Here is a 24,588-nt window from a genome sequence, read left to right on the forward strand (position 1 = left end):
TAAGAGCTACTTATAATAATACTTATATAATACGTATATAACTTTTTAATAGTAGATTACCTTAAAAAAAATAATATCTTTAAGTTACTTTAATAAGACTATTACTAAAAAGAAATATTTTAAAACGTTACGCGATTTATATATAATTACTATTATTATAAGGGATATAAGAGTAAATAGCTTTAATAAAGACTCTTATAACTAATTTTAATTATAAATAAGTATTAATTATAAATCTTAATTAACTTTATAATAGACCTTTTTACTTATAAGAAGAGAAACGTTAAATACTTAATAATTATTATAAATTAATTATTTAAATACGTGTAATTAAAGGCTATAATATTAATAAAGATTAAAGTATACGTAAAGCGTTTTAAGTAATATTAGTAATAGTTTTATAGATTTTTAAAATAAATTATTATAAATTATAGGTTAAATTAACTTGATAAATTTCAAATAATACTTTATAAACTTATAAAGATAACCTAGCTTCTCTTTATAATATATTACTTATAAATAAATAATAATATAAAACGCGTAAATTAAAAGGTATAAGTAGTTCTTTAATTTATAATTTTATTTAAGTAATTTAATTAAATAAAATATCTTATAACTTATTAATTAGCTTTAAATAACTAGAACTTAATTATAATTAAAAAAGCTTAAATAAAGCCTTATATAAATTTAATATAATTATAATTTAAAAGCTATCTTATATATAAAAATTAAAGACTTTAATTGTAACGGTAGCTTAGGTTCTAAGGCATAGTAGGTCTGTTTCTTAGGAAGTAAGTTAGGTTAAATGCTATAGAGTAGCTTTTTAAGTAGTATTATAATAAGGCTATTAAGAGTATAACTCTTAATAGTAAAACTATTACTTAGATTAATTAATAGAGATTTAAACTATCTAACTATAGGAATACCTTCTCCTTAAGTACTCGTTTATCTCTCTATTATAATTCTAAATTAATTAGCTTAACTATTAATCTCTTTAAACCTTAATTAATTAGCTTAAGGTTCAGTTAGTTTAATTCTCCCTAATTAATATATTTAAACATTAACCTCTTTAATCGCCTCTTAGGTTACGTAGCTAGTCACGTGCCCCTACCTTCTTCTTATGCCCACGGGTCGTGCCTATCCTAGCTGGTGCGGTCCCGTCCCGTGTCTTGTGTAGTGTCGTTCGTAACATTAATAAAGAGAAGAGTAATAGTATTTATTAATTACTTATAAAAAGAAATAAACTTAACTTAAGCTATAATTACATTTACTTAATAATATACTTAAAACTTAATAAGTAAATAATAACGCCTAATAAAGAAGTTTAAGATTAAAGATAATATTTAATTAAACCTATAAGATATTAAAATAAATTAATTAAGTAGAAAGTTAAATTAAATTATAATAAAATATAAGATTATAAATATATTAATATTACTTATAATAAGGCTAAACGTTTTAAGTAATATTTACCTAGTATTTCACGTTAATCTTTTAGAATATATAACTTATAACTTACTTTTATTTTAAGAGTTATAAGACTTTAAATTAAGCTTTAAGTTAATGTAAATAAATAATAAGATAAGCGGTTAATTAATAAAAGAATTTAAGGTAAAGAAAATTCTTATAGTAAGAAACGTATTAAAAAAAGATAAGAAATAAAAAGCCTACGTAAAATAAGTAAATTATATATAATTAATTTAAGAGCTACTAGAAAACGTATAAGAGATAATAGTATTAAAGCATTTTAAAAACTAATAAGAGAACGTAAGGTAAAATAATAGCCTTATATTACCTTTATATTACGCTTAAATTATTATAATTATAATAATACTTATATAAAAAAAAAAAAAAAGAGAGGTAATAAGAGCTTATAATAGATTAAAATAAGAGTAATAAAAATAATAATATAATTTAAAAGCCTTAAATCGTATAAGTAAAGAGACTATAAAAGGCTAGTAAATTTTTTTAGATTAATTAATTATAAATATTATAATTAAAGAAAATAAAAAAAAAAGAAGAAAATTAAAAACACCTTATTTAATAAATAGCTAATATAATTAAAAGAGCTAATACGCGGCTAGCTTAAATATAAGACGTTTATATAAGGTAATATTTAAATTACTATAAACTAATAATAATAAAGAGAAATAATTCTTATTAGCTAAGATATAAGATAAAATAAACTGCTAATAAAGAGTAATAAAAACCTCTATTAAAGTAAAAAGAAGTAGTATTAAAAGAGAGCTATTAATATTTTTAGTCTTAAATTAAGCAAATAAGAAAGAGCTTAAATTAAATAGATTAATAGATTTAATATACTTAATAGATAAGTAAATCTTTAATAAAAAGCGCGTAAATTAAAACTAAACTAAAAGTTTAAAGTAATATTAATAAAGGTAAAACTATTAATATTAATACTATTAGCGCGTAATAAGAAACTTTAATAAAATAGCGTATTATAGGTATAAAAGCTAGTTTTATAAGAGAAAAAGCTATAAGATAAAGCTTAATTAAAGGTATTTTAAAAATAATTAAGGGCCTTTCTTTTACGCTTATTTTTACTTTTATTTATTAATAAAAAGTTATTAAAATATTAGTTTTAATTAGTATTAAACCCTTTTCCCTTAAAGAGATATTATAGCTTTAAAATAAGCGTAATTAGTTACCTAATTATAAAAGGTAAAGGTATATTTAAGTGAGAAGTAAAGGTAATTAGCTATTAAGTTATAGAAGATAAAGATATAATTAAGCGGGAAATAAAGATAACTAGTAGTATAGTAGAATTAATAGAATAAAAATCCTTAATTAAAATTAGCTTATTAGAGTTATTAAAGAACTATTTAAAAAGCTAGTAATAAGTAATAGAGTTAAGAAGAATAAAAGAAAACCCTAATAAAGTAATATTAAAAGCGTAAATAAAATACTAGTTATAACTAATAAGAGATAAGTTAATGGATTTAATTACTCTTTTAAGATAGGCTATTTACGCGATATATTCTTTATAGTTAAAACGCTAATTATTAATAAGCTAATTAAAAGCTTAAGTAATACTAGTTTAATTATAATAAAAATCCGTAATTATTACTTAATAGCTTAAATTCTAGTAAATAATAGCGCTCTTATAATAAATAATAAGTGTAAGAGATATACTAAGAATAATAGCTTATTAGGTTATAAATAAGAAATTTTAATTAAACTTAATAAAAGAGTTAATTATTTAAATTAAATTAGAATTAATATAAGTATAAGTAAGTATAAAACGAAACTTTTTTACTATAAAAAAAAACTTACGTATAAACTTAACTTAAAAGGCTTTAACGTTAATACTCTTCTTAATAGCCTTAATAGTAATATATTTATTATAAGTAATAATACGTTTAACTTTCTTCTATTAATAGTAAAGCTTAAGGTTTATAGCGTAAATATATAACTTTTAGTTAAATTACCTTTAAGTATTATAATAAGGTTAATAAGCTAAACTAAAACTAGGTATATATTTATAATAGCTAGTATTTAAAAGTTAATTATAATACTACGTATAGAAACTAATAAGCTTTTTATTATTAGAAATTTTATTTTTATTAAAGTTACTCTTTATAATAAATTTACTTAAATAACGCTTAAAGCGTAAGGTAAAAGAGGGTAAAAGAGTATTAATAGTATTAGCTATATTATTATTTTCTTCTATTAGGTTAATATAAGATTAATTTAAGTGCTTAATAAATAAATATTATAAAGAAACGCGCGTAATAAGATTTAAAATTATTTTAAGGTAAAAGTAAAAATAAAAATTATAAAGAATAAGAAGAAAACGTTATAAGAGAATTAATTTATACTTAACTTATACTACTCTTATAAAGCAATAAAAATAAATAAATATAAGAGGTAAAAAGAGAGTATAATACACCTTATACAATTATTAGCTAGGTACTATAAGAGCTTAGGTAAGTAAAGGGGTATATTATAAGCTTAAGCTATTAGCTTAAGCTTAAATTAAACTTATTATAAAGGTAACTTAAACTTAACCTAAATAATTTATAGGTTAGGTAAGAATATAAAGAGAGGTAAAATAAGAGAAATCTTTTCTCTTTTTTCTCTTTCTTCTTAAGTTTATTCTTACTTTTAAAGACGTATACTTATAGTAGTATAGTATAGCTAGTCCTTAACACTCTCTTATAATATTATCTTTAATATTATAATATATATAAGGCTTAAACCCTATTAAAAGTTAATTTAATAAGGTATTAATTATTAAATTAATAGTATTATTATACGCGAATTATATTATAAGTAATAAAAGTAATTAATATAATTAATTCTTTATTATAAAAGCTTAAAGATAATATTCTAGTATTTAATTAACGCGTTTTATTTATTTATTTAAGGGTAATACGTAGTAAAGAGTTATCTTTAAATCTTTATTAAATGATATAAATTTAACTAGAAATAACTAGTAAATAAAGATTCTTTATTAGATATAATTCTAGTAAGAGTATTATAAGTATATTTAACCTATTTATAGAATAATATTACTAGTTTACTAGCTATAATCGTATTTAATACTAGGTAAAATAGCGAGTACTTTATATAATAGTTTATTATTATTAGAATAGTATTAATATCTTATTTATAATACTAGGTCTTTAATAATTCTATTATAAAGTCTATTAACAATTTAGCTTATAAGCCGTAAAAAATTAATAGTAATTCTAGTTTACTATAAAGCTAATACCTTTATACTATAATTCTTTAATATATTATATAAGACTTTATATAGTCTTTTATATTTATATTTATATGTATTTAATAGAACTTTCTTTTTAATAGCTTAGCTATTCTTTTTATATTAAAGTACTTAATTAATAGGTTATTATAGTATAATTTAAGTAATTCTTAAATAATAGCCTTATTTAATAGAATTTATACACGTTATTAATATATTAAAATTCCTTAATTATTTAAGTGCTATTTATTAATTAAATCTTAATTAAAATAAATTCTTATATATTTAACTTTTATTTAAGAATCTCTTTTTTATATATCTAAGATTATATCTCTTAAAAGTGTATTTACGTTTATTTTATAAGAGTCTTTTTATTTTATAGTATTTTAAATTTTCTCTTAAAGTAAAAGTAATTATAATTTACCTTTTAGTTTTAAGTTAAATTAATAGCTTAAGAGAGGTAACTTCTCTTATAAAGGTATCTTATTACGCTTATTAGATTCTATAGAGACTTATAAACTTTCTTTTAATAAAAGCTTTTTATTATATTTCTCTTAATTAAATGCTTTATTTAAAAATAATAAATTATATTTTTATACCTAAATAAATTTAATAAGCGCTTTATTTACTTACGTTATTTTTATATGAATTTCTTTAAGAATTATAAGATTTTTACGCGGTTTTTTCGCGTAATTTAATTATTTTAATAGTATATTAATAGGGTTTCTTTTCTTTACTTAATACTTAATTATAAAGTTAAAAGAAGTTAAGTATAAATATTATTAAAATTATCTCTTATTTAATTACTTATTACTTATAAACGTTTATAGGTTATAATAGTCTATTAAAACCTTAATTAGATTTATTATATCGTTTATATAATATTATTAATATTTAAATGCGTTTTTAATTACTAGTATCTTTTAATTAAGTATATTATAATAGGTTTTTATATCTTATAATTTCTACGATTAAAAGGTAATAGAATACTATTTTCTATTATCTTTAAATTATAATAAAATTATTATAATTATAAAGATTAATACATTTATTTTAATTTAAGTTTATTAATTAGAATTAAAATATTATAATAATAAAGCTTTTATAAAGGTATTCTTTAAAATATAAAACGCTTTTATTTTCTTTTAATTAAGTTTTATACTCCTTAATTTTCGCTTATTTTTACTCTCTTTTAATAAAGCTATTAATAAGGCTATTACGTAAAAGTATACTTTAATAAAGCATTAATAAAAGTTATAAAACTTTAAGAATACTTATATATTATAATAGCTTTTAAGTTTTAATTAAAATATAATAGTTTTAATTTAAGTGGAATTTATAAAGATCTCTTTTATTAATAAAATAAACCCTAAAAATTTCACTTAAAGTTAAAAGAATTTACACTTAAATAATTTAACGTATAACCTTACGTTTCTTATTTATTTTAATACTTATATTAGGTATTCTTTATATTTCTTCTTTATCTTAAAGAATATTAAGATATTATTAAGGTATATAATATAAATAATATTATTTAAGCCTTATAGCGCTTAATTTATATAACTTTAAAATATAATAAGTATATTAATTAACTTAAAAGGTATTATTAAGTATTTAAAATACTTATATTATATTTAAAAAGCGGTTTTTTATTCGTTTTTTTCCTTAATTTTAATTTAATAATAAGCTTTCTTAATATTTAATTTTAAGAATATCTTAGCTTCTTATATTTAGTCTAGTATCTTAATAATTAAAGAGAGTAAATATTAGTTCTTAATATTAACTTTATTTAATTCTTAATAGTTTACGTAAAAGTAAAGTATTCTATTCTTTTTTAATATAAATAAGATTAATACTTTTATTAAGCTTTTAAAGTATTAAATTTAGCTTACCTTTAGGTTTTTATTTAAGTAATCTTATAATATTATTAGCTTCTTTAATAAAAGTAAGTATATAGGTTTATATAAAGGTAATTTTTCTTTTACTAGGTTAATTATATAATTAATTAAGCGATATAATAGTAGTTCTCTTATCTTTTTATCTCTAAAAACGTTAATATATTTTTATAATACTAGTAGTAAAAGCGTTACTTTTAAAAAGGGTTTAATACTATTTTCTTATAGTAATACTATCTCTTTTACTTTAAATATAGCGAAAACGTATACGTGATTTTACGCTTCCCTTTTAAACTTATATATTAAGATTACCTTATATTCGCTCTTCTTTATATTATATTACTATTATTATTAGAGCTCTTACAAATATAGTAAATATAAGTGTATTATGTATTATATTTTATATTGTATTGTATTTTCGTGTATTATATTTAAATACATTACATTACATTACTAAAATACCTATAAATGTATTATAAGTAAAAAAGACCCTTGTTTTTTTAACTTAGGATTATAAGGCTAATTATAAGGGTTATAAGGAAAAATTTTATATCATTAAAAAGAGCTAAATTAGGTCTTTAAAATACCCCACTTTTTACTATCATAAGTTATTATATTAAAAAGTTATAAGCAATTGAAAATTCGCCCCGCTTTACTTACTTTTTATTTTAAGACATAACTTTAAAGCTTAATATCTCGCTTAATATCCATATTTTAAGGTTAGTTTTTAAAGATTTAAAATCACGTGATTTTTAGCTTTATTTTAATATATAATATGCTTATATAAGCATTTATTTATATTATTAGATATTTTATAGCCTTATAATACATTTATAGGTATTCTTATCTTGTAATGTATTGTAATATATTATAATACAATACATTATAATATAGTATAGTAAAAAATACAAAAAATACAATACATTTAGAGGTCTAATTATTATAACCTTACGTTTATAGTAATATTCTTATTCTTAAGAGCTAGTATTTTAAGTAAAAGAAGATTCTTACTTATATTTAATATTATATAATAGATTTAAGTGAACTCTCTTTATTTCCCTCGTAAATTTATAAGAGCTAAAGGTATCTTTTATACTCTTAGCTTTTATAAATAGATATTATTAGGTATTTTAAGGCTTAATAGAATCTTATTTAAGCGGTATAATTTTACACGTTATATTAAAGTAATATTAATTAAGTTTACTTTAACCTTAATATTTAAAGTTACTTTAATAAGTATTAATTTTTATTCTTAAATTATAACTTATATTATAAAACTAGCTTTTACTTAAATATAATCTTTATTAATTATAAACCAAGTATTATTTATAATTAATTCTCTTTTTTTATAGTATTCTTTTTATTTTCTCTCTTTTTATCTTAAGTTTTTATATTATTAATCTTTTCTTTTTTAAGGTATTTATTTTAAAGATATTTATTATTATTATACTTTTAATAAGTAAAATTCTTTTTCTCTTTATTATTAGCCTTCTTTTTATCTTTATTTTAAGATAAGTTTTAGCGTAAAAAACGCCTTTAATTAAATTTTAAGAACCTTTTTTAATTACTTTCTCTTTTAAAAGAAGAGTTTTTAGAGTTTCTTTAAGGTACTTTAAAGAGCCTTTTATTTAGGTTTTTATTTTAAGGCTACTTATTATTTTACTTACCTTTTATATTATTCTAAAAATAAGTAATAAGAGCTATAATTTTCTTTTAAGTTTTTAATATACTTAATACATATATTTTAATATAATTTTAAAGGTAAAGATAAAGTTTTATAAAGAAGTTAAGTGTTTATTATACCTTTAAGATATAAGAGAAGTGCTTTTTTAATAAGTTTAAGTATACGTTAAAGTCTTAAGAAGATTAATCTTCTCTTTAACGTATATCTTTTAATTATTATATTATTATTATATTTTAATTAATAGAATCTTAAATAAAATTTAAAGTTTATACTTTAAATTTTTTTTTAATTAATATTTACATTTAAATTATATACCTTTACTTTCTTAATATATTAATTCTATTAAAAGTAACATTTATTTTTTATTTATATAATTATATATAAGATTTAAAAGTAATTCTTCTTAAATTTCCTTAAAATACCCTTAAAAGTATATTAAAGGTTATTTAATTAATTATCTCTCTTTCTTTAATTTATATTAAAAGATAACTTAAAGAGATTCTTAATTTAAATCTTTAAACTTTAATTTTCTTTTAAGAAAAAGAAGTCTTATTATTTTAAGAATCTCTCTTTATTATTTAAGAATAAATTTTAAAGTAACTCTTACTCTTAAGCTTTAAGTTTTTAAATTTACTTAAGTTTATATAAGTACTTCTTTAATTACATCTCTTATATAATAATAATAAAGTACTTAATAAAAGTTAAAAGGGTAAATAATTTACATATAAGAGATATAATAGGTATCTTTTCTTTTAATATATTATTATATAATATATAGCTTTATTTTTAAGTTCTTATTATCTTTTTAAAGGTAATTATATAAAGAAGTTTTAAGAATTATTAAAATAAACCTAAGATATAAAATAATTAAGTAAGAAATTAAGAAAGAACTTTATTCTTAAGTCTTTTGATAATATAAGATTAAAACTTATTTAAATTATTTAATATTTAAATTAATTCTTTTTATACTTATTTATTAAGGGTTTTAACTTTAATTTATATTTACTTCTTACGTAATAATACTTATAGAATTTAAACTAGAATTAATAGGGATTTATACCCCGTTTTAGTATATAAGCGAACCCGATTTAGTCCCTCTTTACAAGCAGAGTATTAGAAGTAGTGTAGTTTTATAGTTTTATAGTTTTTATAGTTTCGAATATAAAAAATTATATTAAATCTAATAAAATACTTATAGAATTATTAGTTTTACGAATAACTAGCATAAATCTAAAATTATAAGCTTATAATAAAAAAGTGGGTCCTTATATACTATTATAAGCGTAAAACTTCAAAAACTACATTTTATAGTTTTTATAGTGTAGTGTAGTGTAGTAAGTTTTTAGAAAACTATATAATCTAGTTTTTAAGCTTATAAAAAGCTAAAGGGACCCACTTTTTTGAATAAGCTGATTGGCTATAATATTAGCTATTTTATGTATTTATTATTATAATTCAAGTATTTTATTAGATTTATTATTAATTATTTAAGCTTTTTTAAAAAATGAAAATGTAGTTTTCTTGTTAATGCTCTATTTACAAGTGACTCCCCGTGCGTGGTACCCGATTTAGTCCCTCTTTATAGGTGACTCCGTGTACGCGTTATAACATTTTATTTTAAAAGGTATTATTATATATTTTAATTAATATTTTTATAAAAATATTAAAATTTTATATATTTATTTAAAACTTAAATATTAATTTAATAAGAACATATAAAATTATAAAATTTAATTTTTATAATATAATTAAATTTATTATATTTAATAGAATTTAAAATATTATATTTAATAGAATTTAAAATATTATATTTAATAGAATTTAAAATATTATATTTAATAGAATTTAAAATATTATATTTAATAGATTTTAAAATATTATATTTAATAGAATTTAAAATATTATATTTAATAGAATTTAAAATATTATATTTAATAGAATTTAAAATATTATAATAAGTATTTTATTTCCTTTTATTTTATTTATTATATACACATTTTATATAAAGTAGCTTACCTTAATAGATAGCTCGCCTTACTATCTAGCACCACCTTTAGGTGGTGAGTGAAACGAGACGCCTAAAATAGTGGGGCGGGCACGAGTAGAGACTCCCGCAGGACTAGAGTGCGGGAGTCCCTCCAGCCAGAGCGAGGACTCCAGCCGGACTGACGACTCCAGAGTAGGAGCAGTAGGAGCAGTAGGAGCAGTAGGAGCAATAGGAGCAGGCAGAAGCAGGCACCGGGCGGGGATGGAAGCCTGCAACTTAGCGCGTCCGCTGGCCACGTCACAGGTCATTCGTCACATGGGCTTTTCTATTGGCCGTTCAATGTCCAGAAGGCGCCACAAGCATAGCTTGAGAGCTGGGGGTAGCGTATCTCGCTCTCTCAATTTTGGCCTGGCCTGGGTCAAGAAAGCCTTGGTGGATCTGGGGAGGGACGACTGCCAATGATGAGAGAACGGGTGCTTTTCCCCGCCGCAATGCCAGGCGGCCCGTGCCTGGCCGGTGCCTCAATTACGGTCACACGTTGCGCGAATCCGCCACCAATATTGAACAACCTCATAGGGCCATTTCGAAGTGTTCGGCCCTCAATGTATTCCCGGATATGTCTCTCGTCCAATAACCAGCCTTCTTACCACGGACATTCCTGTCTATAAGTGGCGCCTAACAAGGCTCATCAACTCTTAAAAGTAGCAGTCCTAACGGTTTCATATCGAGCGAGGCTCGTGATTATAAAAGGGACTCTTCTTCCTCAAATTTTCTGATCTGATACACAGCAAGCTTCTGACACAGATCAAACCTCTTCTCCTTACCCGATAGGCACAAAGCTTCTAACACGGAGAAGGCCTCTGCCGTAAGGTATTTGTTCTTCCAGGTCATTTAGAAAGAGAGTAACCAACAAGAACAGATCACATCAACATGTGCAAGAGAACCTACAATATAACTACGCGTGCTTGCCGTCATAAGGTTGAGACACCCGGCAGTCTGATCCCTAGTGATGGATGTAACAACTGCGGGGTAGAGAAAGGCAGGAACAATAACGTTGCCAGTACTACCTCGCATTTTCCTTGCGATGACTGCAAGGATAGAGGCCTTTGGGCCCAGACAGCCGATGGAAAATGGTATGACGTCGCAACAGGTGGGCCTCAGCAATTTACAGCTGATTTTAAGTTTCCGTGTCAGTTCTTCTGGAATACCTTGGAATACTCAAAATTTCTTGCAATCTGACGACACTTCTAGAATTCCTTGGCAACTTTGTCTGTTCGTGGATATTGCGAGGCGAAGTGTCGACAATTCGTTACCTGCGAAAGGCCAACGAACTACTCCGTGCTGAGTTAGATAATGTGGCAGTTATTCTTTCTGATTGTTTTTTGAGCTGCTATCGAGTTTGTTGTTCTTTTGGAATGTCTATTCCAGCTCTGCTCCGTATTATCCGTGCGCTTCGGTCTAGAAAGCGGTGTGGGGAGCGCCGAAGGTAGACCGAAGGGCGGTCCGAAGAGCGACCAGCGAGAATCTTGGGACGCCACAATTAGTGTAACTAATTACGGAGTACTCGCATGCTTGTATTTATGATCCATAATTATCATCTACAACGAATGCCTTTGTCTTTGGTATTGACTTCTTTTGTTGTGCACTTTCACTATAGAGAATTGATTCTCCAATAAGGAATGTCCCTACAGTATTGTGTAATTAATGAGAGAAGGGCTCGCTCTGACGAAAAAGGCATAGCGTGGGTGGCATTAGTCGAGCCCTATTTGTAAGACAATCTCTTCCCTCATCTCTCTTTTCCCCTTCCCTCAACGTCTGCTGCCCCTACCCTCCCTCCCCACCCCGTTCTCACACCCATGCCGCCACCCCGTCCTAATACCTCTGTACATGGTTGCCAAAACTCGACACGGCTACGACTACAATTACATGTGTTTTGATTCGCCATGAGCTTCCACTACGCTGATGCTCTCGAGGAACATAACTGGATTGGCGGAGGACTCGACGCTTATATCTACCACGTCACTCCAACTATTGTGGTGAAAACTGTTCGTCGCGACCGAACCCCTGAAGAAAAGGCAGCCGAGCATCCTTTCCTCAAGGAGATCTCGTTTTACAAACGTCTGAATGAGTGCCGCGGTCGATGTCCGCATATTGTTGAGTGTTTTCTCATGCTCCCGGACTACCTTTTCCTATCATATTGCACGCATCAGGCAATCGCCCCTCGCTTCTATGAACGCCAGGAGCGAGAGACAGGAACAAATGGTTTTCATGGCCGTCTTATCAGGGTCAAGGAATACGAGGATCCTGCTCTTATCGCTCGGTGGATACAACAAATCACCTCTGCTCTTGAGTATGTGGAGAAAGCGGGCTTTTGTCACAATGATCTGCATGCGAGCAACTGTCTTCTTGACAGGAACTTCAACTTGAAGCTGACTGATTTTGGTCGTGCCACCACCATTGGACAGCCACTTGAAGGTACCTTACCTCCACGAGCCAGACCAATACTTGCTGGACCATTGAAAGGCACATACGGGCTCTGTTCCGCCAGAACTGAACAGTTTGCGGTTGGGACACTTCTATACTTTATGGTATATGGCCATGAACCCTATGACGACATTATCCTCAGCGCCGCAGAATGGGATCGCCGATTTTGGGAATTGGAGTTTCCAGAACTTAACCGCAATGAAGTTTTCGATGGTCTTATTTCTGCTTGTTGGCACAATGTCTATCCTACAATGGCCTTGCTAGCGTACGACTTCATGCGCAAGACAAAGGATATGATCTGGAATGCAGAATACATCTTCATTGATTCTGCAAAGGAGACAAAGACCTGTGAAGCATTGGTTCGCAAAGGCTTGCTGGGACCTGAGTTGGCTCTCCGCTTTCAGCCGGCCTGGCGAAGATACCTACATGCTATTGTGAAGAGAAGCATGTTTATTTGGCAATGCTTTCTACAGAGCAGATTCTGGATCTGGTCTTGATGATCGGTTGGGGCTTGTACCACTTGACAAGCTGAGGTGCTTAGACTTATTGTCTTAACCCGAAAAATGACATGTATTCGTACGGTGGCTGTTCCATTCAACTTCGCGATTTTCAACAGAGGTGCTCTTGTCTTGATTATATTTCCTCGAGAATGGATCGAAATCATTTCACCACTCGCACACAGAGATTCTTTCTCGAACCCCACTCCGAAACACGCTAAGCTATCCTTGGCTTGGCTCTATTTCGATAGGTCAAAACGTATTGAAATGCAAATAAACGTGACAATGAGTTCTATAAATCCTGGAAATTCCCTGACACATTAATACGTTGATAGCGCAAAGCAAGCTTTTCGCCTAATTTATACAAAGTCCTGGCAGGATACGTAAGGTCCCAGGAGCGTCTAGCCTCTAGAATTTTAGTTCCGGTTGTTAGAGCAATACCAGACCTTCCAAGGTGGGTGGGATTGCCTCTAGTGCCTCTTCATCGGGTTGTGCTATTTGTGCGGCAGAAAATCGTTATGCCTTACTACCAGAGCATTAACAAGAAAACTATATTTTTAATTTTTAGAAAAGCTTAAATATTTAATAATAAATTACATAAAATACTTGAATTATAATAATAAATACATAAATTAGCTAATATTATAACTAATTAGCTTACGTAAAAAGTGGGTCTTTCTAGCTTTTAATAAGCTATAAAACTAGATTATATAATTTTATGAAAAATTACCATATTACACTATATTATAAAAACTATATATATAGTTTTTTAAGTTCTAGGCTTATAAGAGCTTATAAGAACCCACTTTTTTATATTAGCTTATAGTATAAAATTTATACTATTTATTTATAAAACTAATAATCTTATAAGTATTTTATTAGATTTAATATTATTTATAATATAAAAAACTATAAAAACTATAAAACTACAAAACTACACTACTTTCATAGCTCTGAGCGGTAGAAAGATGCCTAACGAATACACATGAATGACCGTGTTATTAATATTTGAGGATCTAATAATAAAGTGCTTACATAGCTCTAGCCATACGAGTCTACTAAAGCTAGGGGGTGTGTCGCAGAGAATATAAGGGTGTATAACACACAAAATATTGTGGCGTGGCCACGTCCGTTTTTTGTGTGACAAAAGATAACATACGGAGTACCTCGAGATAAACGCTACCCCAGTTACCAGGGAACATCTGTCGGTTCATTTCTCTCTATTTAGAAAAGGCTCTCTCTGCTTGGACCGTGAGCGGCCATGGCCGACACTTCAGCCAAGTTTCTGACCTTCCAATACCACTTGCCATATCTAAAGGGGAAGCCCGCAGACGTGACGTTGTATTCCTGTGCGGGGGCATAGGTGATCATCATCGTCGCCAGCCGAAAAGAACCTGGTTCGCATGTCATGGCACAGATGCATGGATTGCGTGTGCCATTACTGAATGCTGGTTGAACTTGAGACTTGGCCAATGATTCTACCTGTCAAGATGATACGATCCTCGTACCCAATGTCATCCCCAGATCCACGACCCAAAAGAAGGAAAAATAAAAAATAAAAATAAAAAAAAATAGAGAGAGAAGAGAGAGAGAGAGAGTCAAGTATAAGGCAACAGTCCCGATTAGGCGCCGCTGCAAAAATTACTACAGACGAGGGGTAGCCACACCAGGTCCTATTGCGGTGCCGCTACTTCGTCATGAGACGTCAATGCATCTACACATTTCCTTCTCTCTTCATACACCTCGTTGCAGCAGATTCGGCTTCATTCATCCACGCTCAGACGGGACCAACGCATCGACTGCAAACCTCCTGTATCCCAGCTCAGCTAGAGAAACCGCGGCCCCTGCCCAACATGGCCACGTCAAATCTGACCGTCGTGGACATCCACACCCACATGTATCCCCCCCAGTATATCAAGATTCTCGAGTCTCGGGCGACAATCCCCTTGGTCCGCAAGTTTCCTCAAGCCCCCGAGCCCCTTCTCATCCTGCTGGAAGCTGAGCTCGGAGACTTGGAAAAAGCCATCGACGACCCCTCAGCAAAGCCTCCAGGACGACCTCTGACATCTCACTTCGCATCGCTCGACCAAAAGATTCACTTCATGGACACTCATCACATCAATATATCTGTCATTTCTCTGGCTAACCCGTGGCTGGACTTTGTCAACGCCTCCGACGCCGGCGACGTGGCCAAGTCTGTAAACAACGAATTCTCAGACATGTGCGGCAAACACCACGGCCGGCTCTTCTTCTTCGGCACGTTGCCTCTGACCGCGCCGCTCGAAACTCTTCTGGCGTCGATATCCCACCTCAAGGACCTGAAGTACTGCCGTGGTGTCATCCTTGGCACCTCGGGGCTTGGCAAGGGACTGGACGACCCTCATCTTATTCCAATCTTCAAAGCACTGGCTGCCGCAAATCTGACCATTTTCCTTCACCCTCACTACGGCCTGCCCAACGACGTGTGGGGCCCCCGCGCTGGCGAGTACGGGCATGTTCTTCCGCTGGCTTTGGGCTTCCCCATGGAGACAACGATTGCCGTGGCACGCATGTATCTGGCCGGCGTCTTTGACCAGGTCCGCGACCTGAGGATGTTGCTCGCGCACAGTGGCGGCACCTTGCCGTTCCTCGCAGGCCGAATCGAGAGCTGCATCTTCCACGATGGGCAGCTTGTTCGAGAAGGCAAAGTTGGGGGGAACCGTCGCACCGTCTGGGATGTGCTCAAGGAACAGGTCTACCTGGATGCTGTCATATATTCGGAGGTCGGGTTGAAGGCCGCAGTCGATGCAAGTGGTTCCGACAGACTCATGTTTGGCACCGACCATCCGTTCTTCCCGCCCATCACGAGTGACGAACAAGGGCAATGGGAAAGCGTCAGTCTGAATGCAGAAGCTGTTGTCAAGGCTGTTGGTGAAGGGTCTGCCGAGGCCAAGGCCATCATGGGATCAAACGCCATCCGTGTTCTAAGACTAGAAGAGAAAGCTTGAGATGGCTCCGGATCTCACGAAATAGAAAATACTGTAGCACAATGTGACAGTCTTTTTTTTCTCTCTCTTTCTTTCAGCGTAATCGTGGGAATCCTCCTTACGTGGTTGCCGTTTCTTGCTGATACCTGACCTCGGCCTCGTGAATCTTGCTCCGGACCTCCTGAACGACCCTCTCTGCCTCTTGCAGGATTTCTGCCGGCGTATCCTCCTTCTGTAAATTCCTTACTGCTTGAATGGCGCGTAATTTGTCGCAGACCAACTCCCAGTACTGCTTGTTCAGACCCAAATCCGCAACATAGTCCCCCGGAACGTTGATGACCCCATTCGCAGGCCCAGAGGGTTTGCCGATCGATCCGAGAGTTGCCTTCATGCTCTCTTTGGCCTGTTTCTTTCTCGCCTTCTCATCCTTCTTCTCCTTCAGCCGCCTTCTGGCCTCGGCTAGGTCCTCCACCTCTTGCGCGGCTGCAGCTTGCCGTCTAGTCTCCTCGGCTCGCATCTGATGCTGCTCGGCAAGTCTTTCCCTCTCCTTCTGTAGCATCTCCCGCTCCTTTTGCTGCTTCTCCTCTCTCGCCCTCCTAGCAGCGTCTTCTCGCGCCTCGAGATCATCGGCAAACTTCTTGCGCTCCTTGTCCATGGCCTCGCGCTCTTGCTTGCGCAGGCGCTTGGCCTTGCTGGCCCCATCGTACACGGCGCGAGCATTCGCGTCTGACAGGATATCTCGCGCCTTCTCAAAAAGCTCCCATTTCTCTGCGTCAAAGTTTTCGCGGGCCTTGTCCGGGTGGTACTTTATGGAGCGTTTCCTCCAGGCGCGGTGGATGTCTTCCTTTGCAGTGAGCGCATCGACACCGAGAAGATCGTAAAGATCGATGTCCCTATCGGCATATTCGCCTGCTAGACGCACGAGATCCCTATTTTCTTCACTCATGGTGCCTCTTCTATTCGTCTGGTTGACTGATTTTTCGTGGGAGAGTCCGGTGGTGTGCTAGCTGTGACACTTTGGAGGCCAAAAGTGCCGTGGGCAGACGCGAAGATCACGGCCGTCTTTAGTCTCGGTCACAGGTTATACATGGGGGCTGAACTCCTCGCAACGGATAGTGTTTTTTTTTTTTGGAGCTGTTGCGAATGAGAAAGGCTGGGTTGTCACTTGAGTCGAGATGAAGAAGATTTATACGTCGAGGGCAGCGTTTTCTGGAAGTCTGGTCGGCTCCACGTGACCCACTTTTGTCAGTATGCCAACGCTGACCTTTCATTAGCCACTTTGGTACTTAATGACTTCTTGCATTGACGACGGGTGAGATAATATCGGGCATAAAGTATAGAGGACCAGTGTTTGTATTCATGGTGGTATTCAGAAATCATTCCTGCTGGCTAGTACAAAGCTTCCTCATGTCTAATGCTTAGTAAGTATGGGACGCCCCCTGCCTCAACGCCTTCCGTGATCGCTCAGACCTGCTTCTTCTCTTGCTCCTGTTTGCTCTCCTCTCGGCATAATCGTACACATTTGGGTTTCCACCCGATAATTCCAACACATATCGCTCATATGGCCCCAGAGGCTCTTCGGGCATAATTCTTTGGCCCGGTGCGTTCTTCTCACTGCCAACGTATTTCCAGATCCAGCCTTCACGAGACGGCCGGTCGCGGTACCGGTCATATGGCTTGTACTCATGAACCGTGGGTTCTTCATCATATTCAAAGATGGCCCGCTTCAACTTCCAGTCCGAAAGCGCTTGGCATGTCCATATGGATTCGTCATTGAGGCCCAAACCCTCGCATGCCAGCCGCACTCGCACAGAGCTGTGTACTTTCTCGTTCGTATCCTGCAGGTACTTTTCTCGGCATAGCGATGTTTTTGGATCAACTTGCTTGTACATGCCCGGAGTCCTAATCGTATCTCCGGATAGGGCGTACAAAACACCGCCTACTTTTTGGATCGATCCCAAAGCCCATGGCCTGAGCGGCTTGTTGTTGTCGTAAATTGGATCAACGGCCCATTGCTTGAGCTTTCTCCGGTCTTTCTTCTGCTTTTGTGCCTCGGGAGACTCATAGAAATCAAACGTCTGCTCGACTACTCGTTTTAGTGATGGCGTGTCAAACTCCACGCCGATGCTGGTCATTTGATCCATCATCCCTAGTAAAGTCAGCGCTGATAGACAATGAGGAGGGTTTCAAATTGCACCGGAACCTACAGGCCAATGTAGCATTAGCGATGCCCTGGTCGTCCCATCCGCCACCGCAGTTTCCATGGTTCCCAGGAAACCACACCTGCCGCAAGTCTACCGTGCGTAGTCCCTCACGCCTTGGACGTTCCCAAACTGCAGGACTGAAGGGTGTACGAGTCTCGTCAAGTGCTAGTGCCTGGAAAGCATGTTCAATTCGGTCTGATAGAGCCGTATCATGCCACTTGTATGTTCACTGAAGGTTAGCCTTTATATACATGTAGATCAGGAGAATCAATCAGAACAGTCCGCGGGCGGGGGGGACTTATTCGTCATTGTTTGGCCTAACGCCGAGCTTTTCCAACCAATGTATTTTCGGAATACCGAGACTGCCGACAGTATCCCAAACACACACGCCCTTGACTTTGATGAGGTTGTTGTTCTTTTGATAGACACGAGTGTAACCCATCTTCTCAAGCCGAGCTCGATACTCGACGTCGGCGTGGGCACCTTTAGGCTTGTCTCGGAATGGCACACCGGGAAACGGGTCGTCATAGTCCTCGTTCTCCCAGTTTTGCATATCCTTGAAAATAGGGTAGAAGTGCTCGACGCCTTCCCTGGTCAACAGGCCCAAATTTGCAATCATTCCAGAAACAGATCTCGCGGTGAAGGCGCCTCTTGAGAAGCCGACTAGCAATATCTCATCGCCGTCCATGTAGTTGGCGCACAAATACGCGTACACCTCGCGGACACGCTGTCGAGACTGGTTAGTTCCGAATACTCTACTCTCATGCTTTGGGAACGCAGCAGCAAGCTACCCACCTCTGCAAGACCAGTTCCAAACACTCCGCCAGTGATGCTATCAAGCGTGTTGCTACCACTGCCGACTCCCGACTCATAGGAAATAATTTGCAGGGTGCCGTCTGCGCAGCGGCGCTTGAAACAGCGCGATATCCGAGTAACATTGGAAGGCACCTGCAGGGTCCCCTTTTTGGAAAAGGGGCTAGATTTTGACAATCCGTAGTCGCTGTTCATCCAGGTGCCGTCGCAGCAAACTATGAGGCGCTTCTTTTGGCGCTTTGTTGTGGCATATCCGGTGGCCATTTTTGCTCGTCTTGTCCCCCGCCTGAGCTCTGCGGGCCAAATTTCTGGACCAAATTTATAGGAGGGCGATATAGATGATTTAGTCGCGCAAGTTGATAGAGGAGTGATGTGAAGGATTTCTTGTTGCGCTTTTGCCGGGTCTGCCTCCCCCGCGGCAAGAAGGGGTTAAATAGATGCAAGAGTGCGAACTGGAGATGAGATGAAAGCCATACCCGCGCGCCAAGGGTCAATGGTCCTTTTCCCACTCGTGAGGCTGGGGAGGGTAAGAAGCGTGAGATGGGTGAGATGCTCACTCACTTTCCCTTTTCCCAGCCTCATATGCCACAAGCCTCAATGTCAGCCCGTCAGAGCCAGATCGGCCAAAAGCCAGTCATCAGACAAACCACGGCCAATGACCAAGGCTGTTGGAGTTGCACCGGCACTAATTTTGGACGGAATCTGGTGCGAGGCGTCAATGTTGGCGGCAGACTGGCGCGGCGGCGACCCTGCACCCCATGCGCAGTACTACGGCCTGCTCCGTACTTGAATGTTCGCCAAAGGCAGTCGCCGTCGATGCAACGGGCTGGCCGAAATTCTCCTTTGCCCGACTCTGGTATGAACTCATATGTAGAAAGGTCAATCTTGCCTAATTTGATCAGACCGCAGGGGTTGTATCCCCCCTAAAGCTTCTCTAGGCGAAATTGCGCCCCCCCTCGTGACTCTCATCTCTGCCACTGCACGTTCCCACACCTCAGCCAATGCCATCTTGACGCAGCCTCACGACTCTGGTATTACGGCACTTATCGGCCGGGCTTCAGCCGCCAATAAGTGGTTGCACGAGAGGCAGGCTGCAGCGGGACGGGGGGTTGTTGGCTGTTGTTTGGCCAGGTCACCAGTCACATCTGCATTGCCTGCCTGCCAACCTCCCTCTCACACTCGCTTCTTTTCTTGTCGTCACAAGGCTGTGTGGGCTGAACATGGAGGCTTCGGGGACCGGCCCGCTTGTCAGTTGTAGGCTTGTCAGTTCTGCGCCCCTGGTGGAACCCAGTTCCCACCCGAAATGGCCGCACAGCCGTTTCAAGCAACGCCGTATTCCGTATTCGTGGCCTGTGTTTCCCAATTCCAATTATTTACGTATATTGATTGCTTTGCCGGCCTGCTATGCGGCCACTGACTTGGTACGATGTACGAGCACACCAATAGACACTTCAAGAAGCTCCGTGATTCCAGTGAGGAAAGTTGTGTAGTTCTTTACTCTCTATCTACTCTGTACCTAGGTATTTATATGCAAGTACTCCGTAGTCTCTATCCCGTCTTCCTCAGCCCTGCTGCGCCCTCAATCCCTCGCGCAACCACCCCGGCACAAACGCCTTCACCTTGACGTCACTTTTATTGTCTTCGTTGCCCCATTCGAGGACAAACTCATCCCCCGGCTTATATGTGGCCGCAGCCTGCTCCCCGGGCAGGACAACGTCCGTCATGATCTCGAGCCGACACAGCCCCAGCCCAATGTTGCCCACGCCCTTCAGCCACTTGCCCGCGCTGCGTCCCTTCTTGCCGAACCGGCCGATGCTCGTCTCGGCGGGGATCATATCCGCCGTCAAGCTCTCCGGGGAGGCGCACTCGGGATCGTACAAGAGCGTCTGCGGCGGCGCCTTGTCCTCGCCGTAAATCACGCACGGCAGGATGCGCTTCCGCACCACACCACGGTGCCTTGTCCGAATCGTGAGCTCCTGCCCGACGTAGCAGCCCTTGTGGAAGTCTATCCCATTCATCAGCTCCATATTGCTCTCCAGCGGCAGTGCCTGTTCGCGAAGGATCTCGTCCTGGCCCTCGGCGACGCCGTGCAGATAGCGCCGGATCGTGTACGCATCCTCCGTAGAGGCGTCCACGTCAAGCTCGGGCGCCTTGTGGCTCAGCTGGACAATCCGGTATCCCAGCCCAGGAGCCCTGGGGTCCCTCAACACCACCCGGGACTCGCTGGCCGCAATCTCCAGCGGCGAGGCTTCGTCCCAAGCCTGCCAAACAGACGCCTCGTCCGGCGGGACGTTGCGCACCGTGACCTTTGCACGTAGCTTGTACCGCTTGATGAGTTTGGCGAGCCTCGCCACCTCGCCTGCGTCTGCCTCGATCAGATACCCGTCGTCTTGCTTGGCCTGGAGGCCTGACCCGCCCTGCCGGAAGGGGTATATGAAGATGTCGTGGACCACGCGGCCTGTTGCGTTCAGAAGCCCCGAGTAGAATGCATCTGTGCGCGGCAGGCCCTCGGCGTTGGTCATGTTTGCCGTGACGATGCCCTGCAGGAACTTTGTAGCTTCGGGCCCTGATACAGAGAGGAGCTGTCGAGACGGGAGGGCAGCGAGACCGGAAGGCGGCGGTTTCGGGGGCGCGGTCGAGCTTGCGAACTGGCGTTGCTGGTGTTTGAGGCAGCTCCGGCAGAGGAGGCGCGTTGGTAGAGCGCGTCGTGCCGGGCCCATTGTGTATTTGGTTGTGCTTGTATATCAGCGACCGCTATCTGTTGTAGCTGTTGGATTTTTTTGATTTTTTTTTCGTGGGAGCTTGAGGATATTGAAACTCGGGTATGTTGCACGTGTTTGGTGGGGACCTGAGCTTTTTGGGGGGGGATTTCATGTCGTCGGCTTGGAGGGATGAGATTGCCCGTGGAATTACAGAATTTGAAGAAGATGATGATGATGAAAATAGCTGAAGTAACTTGCACAGATAGGTTTTTTTTCCCTCCTTTCTTTCTTTTCATTTTAAAAAAATTGACCATAGTTGCGGGATTGGGAAACACAAGAGTGTCTTGCCGGCTTGGCCTGGTTGACAAGGCAGTGGATCCAGACGATGGAACTTATATCTCCAGATACATTAGAGGCGGCAACAGCTTTGGGGGGATTTTTTTTTCTTGGCTTTGCCAACAACAGTTTTCGGCAACAAAATGGTGCTTAGGTGCAGCTATCAACGTCCTGCGCTAACAAGCTCAAGGCCGCCAGTGTACATGAATTCGCCCATATCATGTCTACCCAGGCGCATTGCCTCTCAACTCTCCCTTTACATGGTGTATCCTAGGTACCTGGGCAAGTGGTGAACGAACCAGCCAATGGGATTGCCTTGCAGCTCCAGCAAGAAAGACCAGACGGATATGGCCATCAGATCAACAACTGCCTCGGCTGTCCAACGTTCCCAAGACATCAAAGGCGCCTCCATAGTCCAAATCAATCAAAGGCGCCCTTGCAGCATCGCAAAACTGCTCCGACAACGGTTCCTGTCCCGATCATCGCTCCTCACGATGCACTCAGGCACGGCCTGTCCCCGCGAATCGGCGATGCTAGGCACACGTCGATCTCCGATGCCCAGCCCCGGACAAGGTCGGACGCAGAACCCGGCCCCAAATCCCACATAGATGGTCCCGTGATGCACGATGGATTTCCCGCCGACGAGGTCGGAGCCCCCACGGAGATTTTGTGAGGTGTGCAGATGAACATCACAAGCCTCTGTCTTTCTCAAAGTCAAGACTCGGGGGGGGCGTTGAGCTATAATCCAATCCGCCGCACTTCCTTGAACTCACGGACGGCTCAAACGGACTCGCAACGGGAAAGGAACATGTGTTTCAAACCACGCCCTGCAGGCACCAGTCGACCAACAATTGCCAAGGCGACAGAGCAAACCAGGCATCTACGGGGCTGCAAATGCACCTTCAACAATGGCATGCCTAGTTGCCTTTGCTTTGCCTAACCACGTCGATCCCATTGATGCAATGCGCAGTGGAGCAAAACACCACATCATCACGGGTCTCTTTCTGAAACCAACCATACATACACCATGATTGCGCCGCGTGCTTTTCTATTGCATGTGCATGCCAGGCGAGCGGAGTCGTCGTTGCATGACAACCTAATTGAGTGAAAAGCAAAAAGTGAAGAGAAGAATCATGCATTGGCCCAGCGTAACTCTCCCAACCATCGTCCACCACCCCAACATTCATCCTTTAAAAACATCTCACATGTGCAAAGTATGTGTACATACTCCGTACTACGGAGTATAAATCACATACCTCTGCCTATTAGCACCAGGGGGTTCCTTGTGCCGCCCATCCAGGTTGCCGCAGTCCGAGTAGCAGTCACACGCAGACCTCTAAATGTATTGTATTTTTTGTATTTTTTACTATGCTGTATTGTATTGTATTGTATTGTAATATAATACAAACAATACAATACATAAATGAAATACCTATAAATGTATTATTAGGATATATAATAATAAATTTTAAAAAATATATAATAATAATAGATTTTTTTCTCATTATAATAATATAAAAATTATACTTAAAAGTCTACGTATTAATGAAATATTTTACTTTAAAAATAGAATAAATATAAAATATTATATAACTTTTTATATAAAATAAATAAAAAAATAAGGTTTTTTTTAAGCTTTATAAAGACGTTATATTATATAAATTAAGTAAATATTTTTTAAATAATTTTTTTACTTATATTATATATAAAAAACTAAAAAAATATATAATATATATTAATTTTTTTAAAAATAATATTAAATAATAAATAAAAATATATATATAATATAAGATAATTATATAATAATATATTCTTAATAATATATATTTTTTTTATTTTTCTCTTATTTATTACTAATTTAAATTATTTATTATACTTTATATTTTAAATATTTTTATTAATATAATATAAATTATATATAAATTATATATTATAAAATTCTTTAGCTTTTTTTATATTTATTCATATATTTTATAATTATAAAATATTTACATATACTTATATATATTATAATATATATATATATATACATTAAAAATAAATTCTATGACTTTTATTATACTATATATTTCATCTATTATAACTCTACGAAAAAAAACGAATTATATTATAAGATTAGTATCATTTAAAAGCTTGTAATCTTAGCTATTTAAAAATATTATTTTTATTTACTTTTAATTAATAATTATAGAGATATTATATGCGGTATCTAGTGGTGTTAAGAAAGTGGAGTATTTAAGTTACCCCGCTTTAGGAAAAACGCCACATTCTATAAACTAGAATATCTCTACTAA

At 35.6% G+C, this 24,588-nt stretch overlaps 7 protein-coding genes across 7 annotated transcripts; 3 read left to right on the top strand and 4 right to left on the bottom strand.

The window, feature by feature from the left end:
• Positions 1-12,235: 12,235 nt before the first annotated feature.
• Positions 12,236-13,273, top strand: J3458_007202 (uncharacterized protein; the record flags this gene model as incomplete). The annotated part of the gene is made up of 1 exon (XM_007811820.2): positions 12,236-13,273. One exon carries the CDS (start codon positions 12,236-12,238, stop codon positions 13,271-13,273), a length of 1,038 nt encoding a protein of 345 aa, XP_007810011.2.
• A 1,267-nt stretch (positions 13,274-14,540) lies between these two features.
• Positions 14,541-17,404, top strand: J3458_007203 (uncharacterized protein). Its single transcript, XM_007811821.2, has one exon. The coding sequence runs from the start codon at positions 14,971-14,973 to the stop codon at positions 16,258-16,260; it is 1,290 nt and encodes a 429-aa protein (XP_007810012.2). The 5' UTR covers positions 14,541-14,970; the 3' UTR covers positions 16,261-17,404.
• On the bottom strand, positions 16,358-17,185 carry J3458_007204 (uncharacterized protein; the record flags this gene model as incomplete). Its single annotated transcript, XM_007811822.2, has 1 exon — positions 16,358-17,185. One exon carries the CDS (start codon positions 17,183-17,185, stop codon positions 16,358-16,360), a length of 828 nt encoding a protein of 275 aa, XP_007810013.2.
• A 253-nt stretch (positions 17,405-17,657) lies between the features above and the next one.
• J3458_007205 (uncharacterized protein) lies at positions 17,658-18,383 on the bottom strand (the record flags this gene model as incomplete). The annotated part of the gene is made up of 2 exons (XM_066119260.1): positions 17,658-18,141; positions 18,169-18,383. The coding sequence occupies 2 exons, from the start codon at positions 18,381-18,383 to the stop codon at positions 17,658-17,660; spliced, it is 699 nt and encodes a 232-aa protein (XP_065975898.1).
• Positions 18,384-18,741: 358 nt separating this feature from the next.
• J3458_007206 (uncharacterized protein) lies at positions 18,742-19,520 on the bottom strand (the record flags this gene model as incomplete). The annotated part of the gene is made up of 2 exons (XM_007811823.2): positions 18,742-19,170; positions 19,239-19,520. The coding sequence occupies 2 exons, from the start codon at positions 19,518-19,520 to the stop codon at positions 18,742-18,744; spliced, it is 711 nt and encodes a 236-aa protein (XP_007810014.2).
• Positions 19,521-20,725: 1,205 nt separating this feature from the next.
• CAF17_1 (ccr4 associated factor) lies at positions 20,726-22,689 on the bottom strand. Its single transcript, XM_007811824.2, has one exon. The coding sequence runs from the start codon at positions 21,974-21,976 to the stop codon at positions 20,819-20,821; it is 1,158 nt and encodes a 385-aa protein (XP_007810015.2). The 5' UTR covers positions 21,977-22,689; the 3' UTR covers positions 20,726-20,818.
• J3458_007208 (uncharacterized protein) lies at positions 21,620-22,474 on the top strand (the record flags this gene model as incomplete). Its single annotated transcript, XM_066119261.1, has 1 exon — positions 21,620-22,474. Exon 1 carries the CDS (start codon positions 22,148-22,150, stop codon positions 22,472-22,474), a length of 327 nt encoding a protein of 108 aa, XP_065975899.1. The 5' UTR covers positions 21,620-22,147.
• Positions 22,690-24,588: the final 1,899 nt, after the last annotated feature.

This window comes from Metarhizium acridum (genome assembly GCF_019434415.1).
Source record: "Metarhizium acridum strain ARSEF 324 chromosome Unknown scaffold_72, whole genome shotgun sequence".
NCBI classification, from domain to species: Eukaryota; Fungi; Ascomycota; class Sordariomycetes; order Hypocreales; family Clavicipitaceae; genus Metarhizium; species Metarhizium acridum.

What these genes read in the sequence shown, in the direction of transcription:
- J3458_007203 (XM_007811821.2), top strand. Translation starts at nt 14,971, where the DNA reads ATGAGACGTCAATGCATCTACACATTTCCTTCTCTCTTCATACACCTC.
- CAF17_1 (XM_007811824.2), bottom strand. Translation starts at nt 21,976, where the DNA reads ATGGGCCCGGCACGACGCGCTCTACCAACGCGCCTCCTCTGCCGGAGC.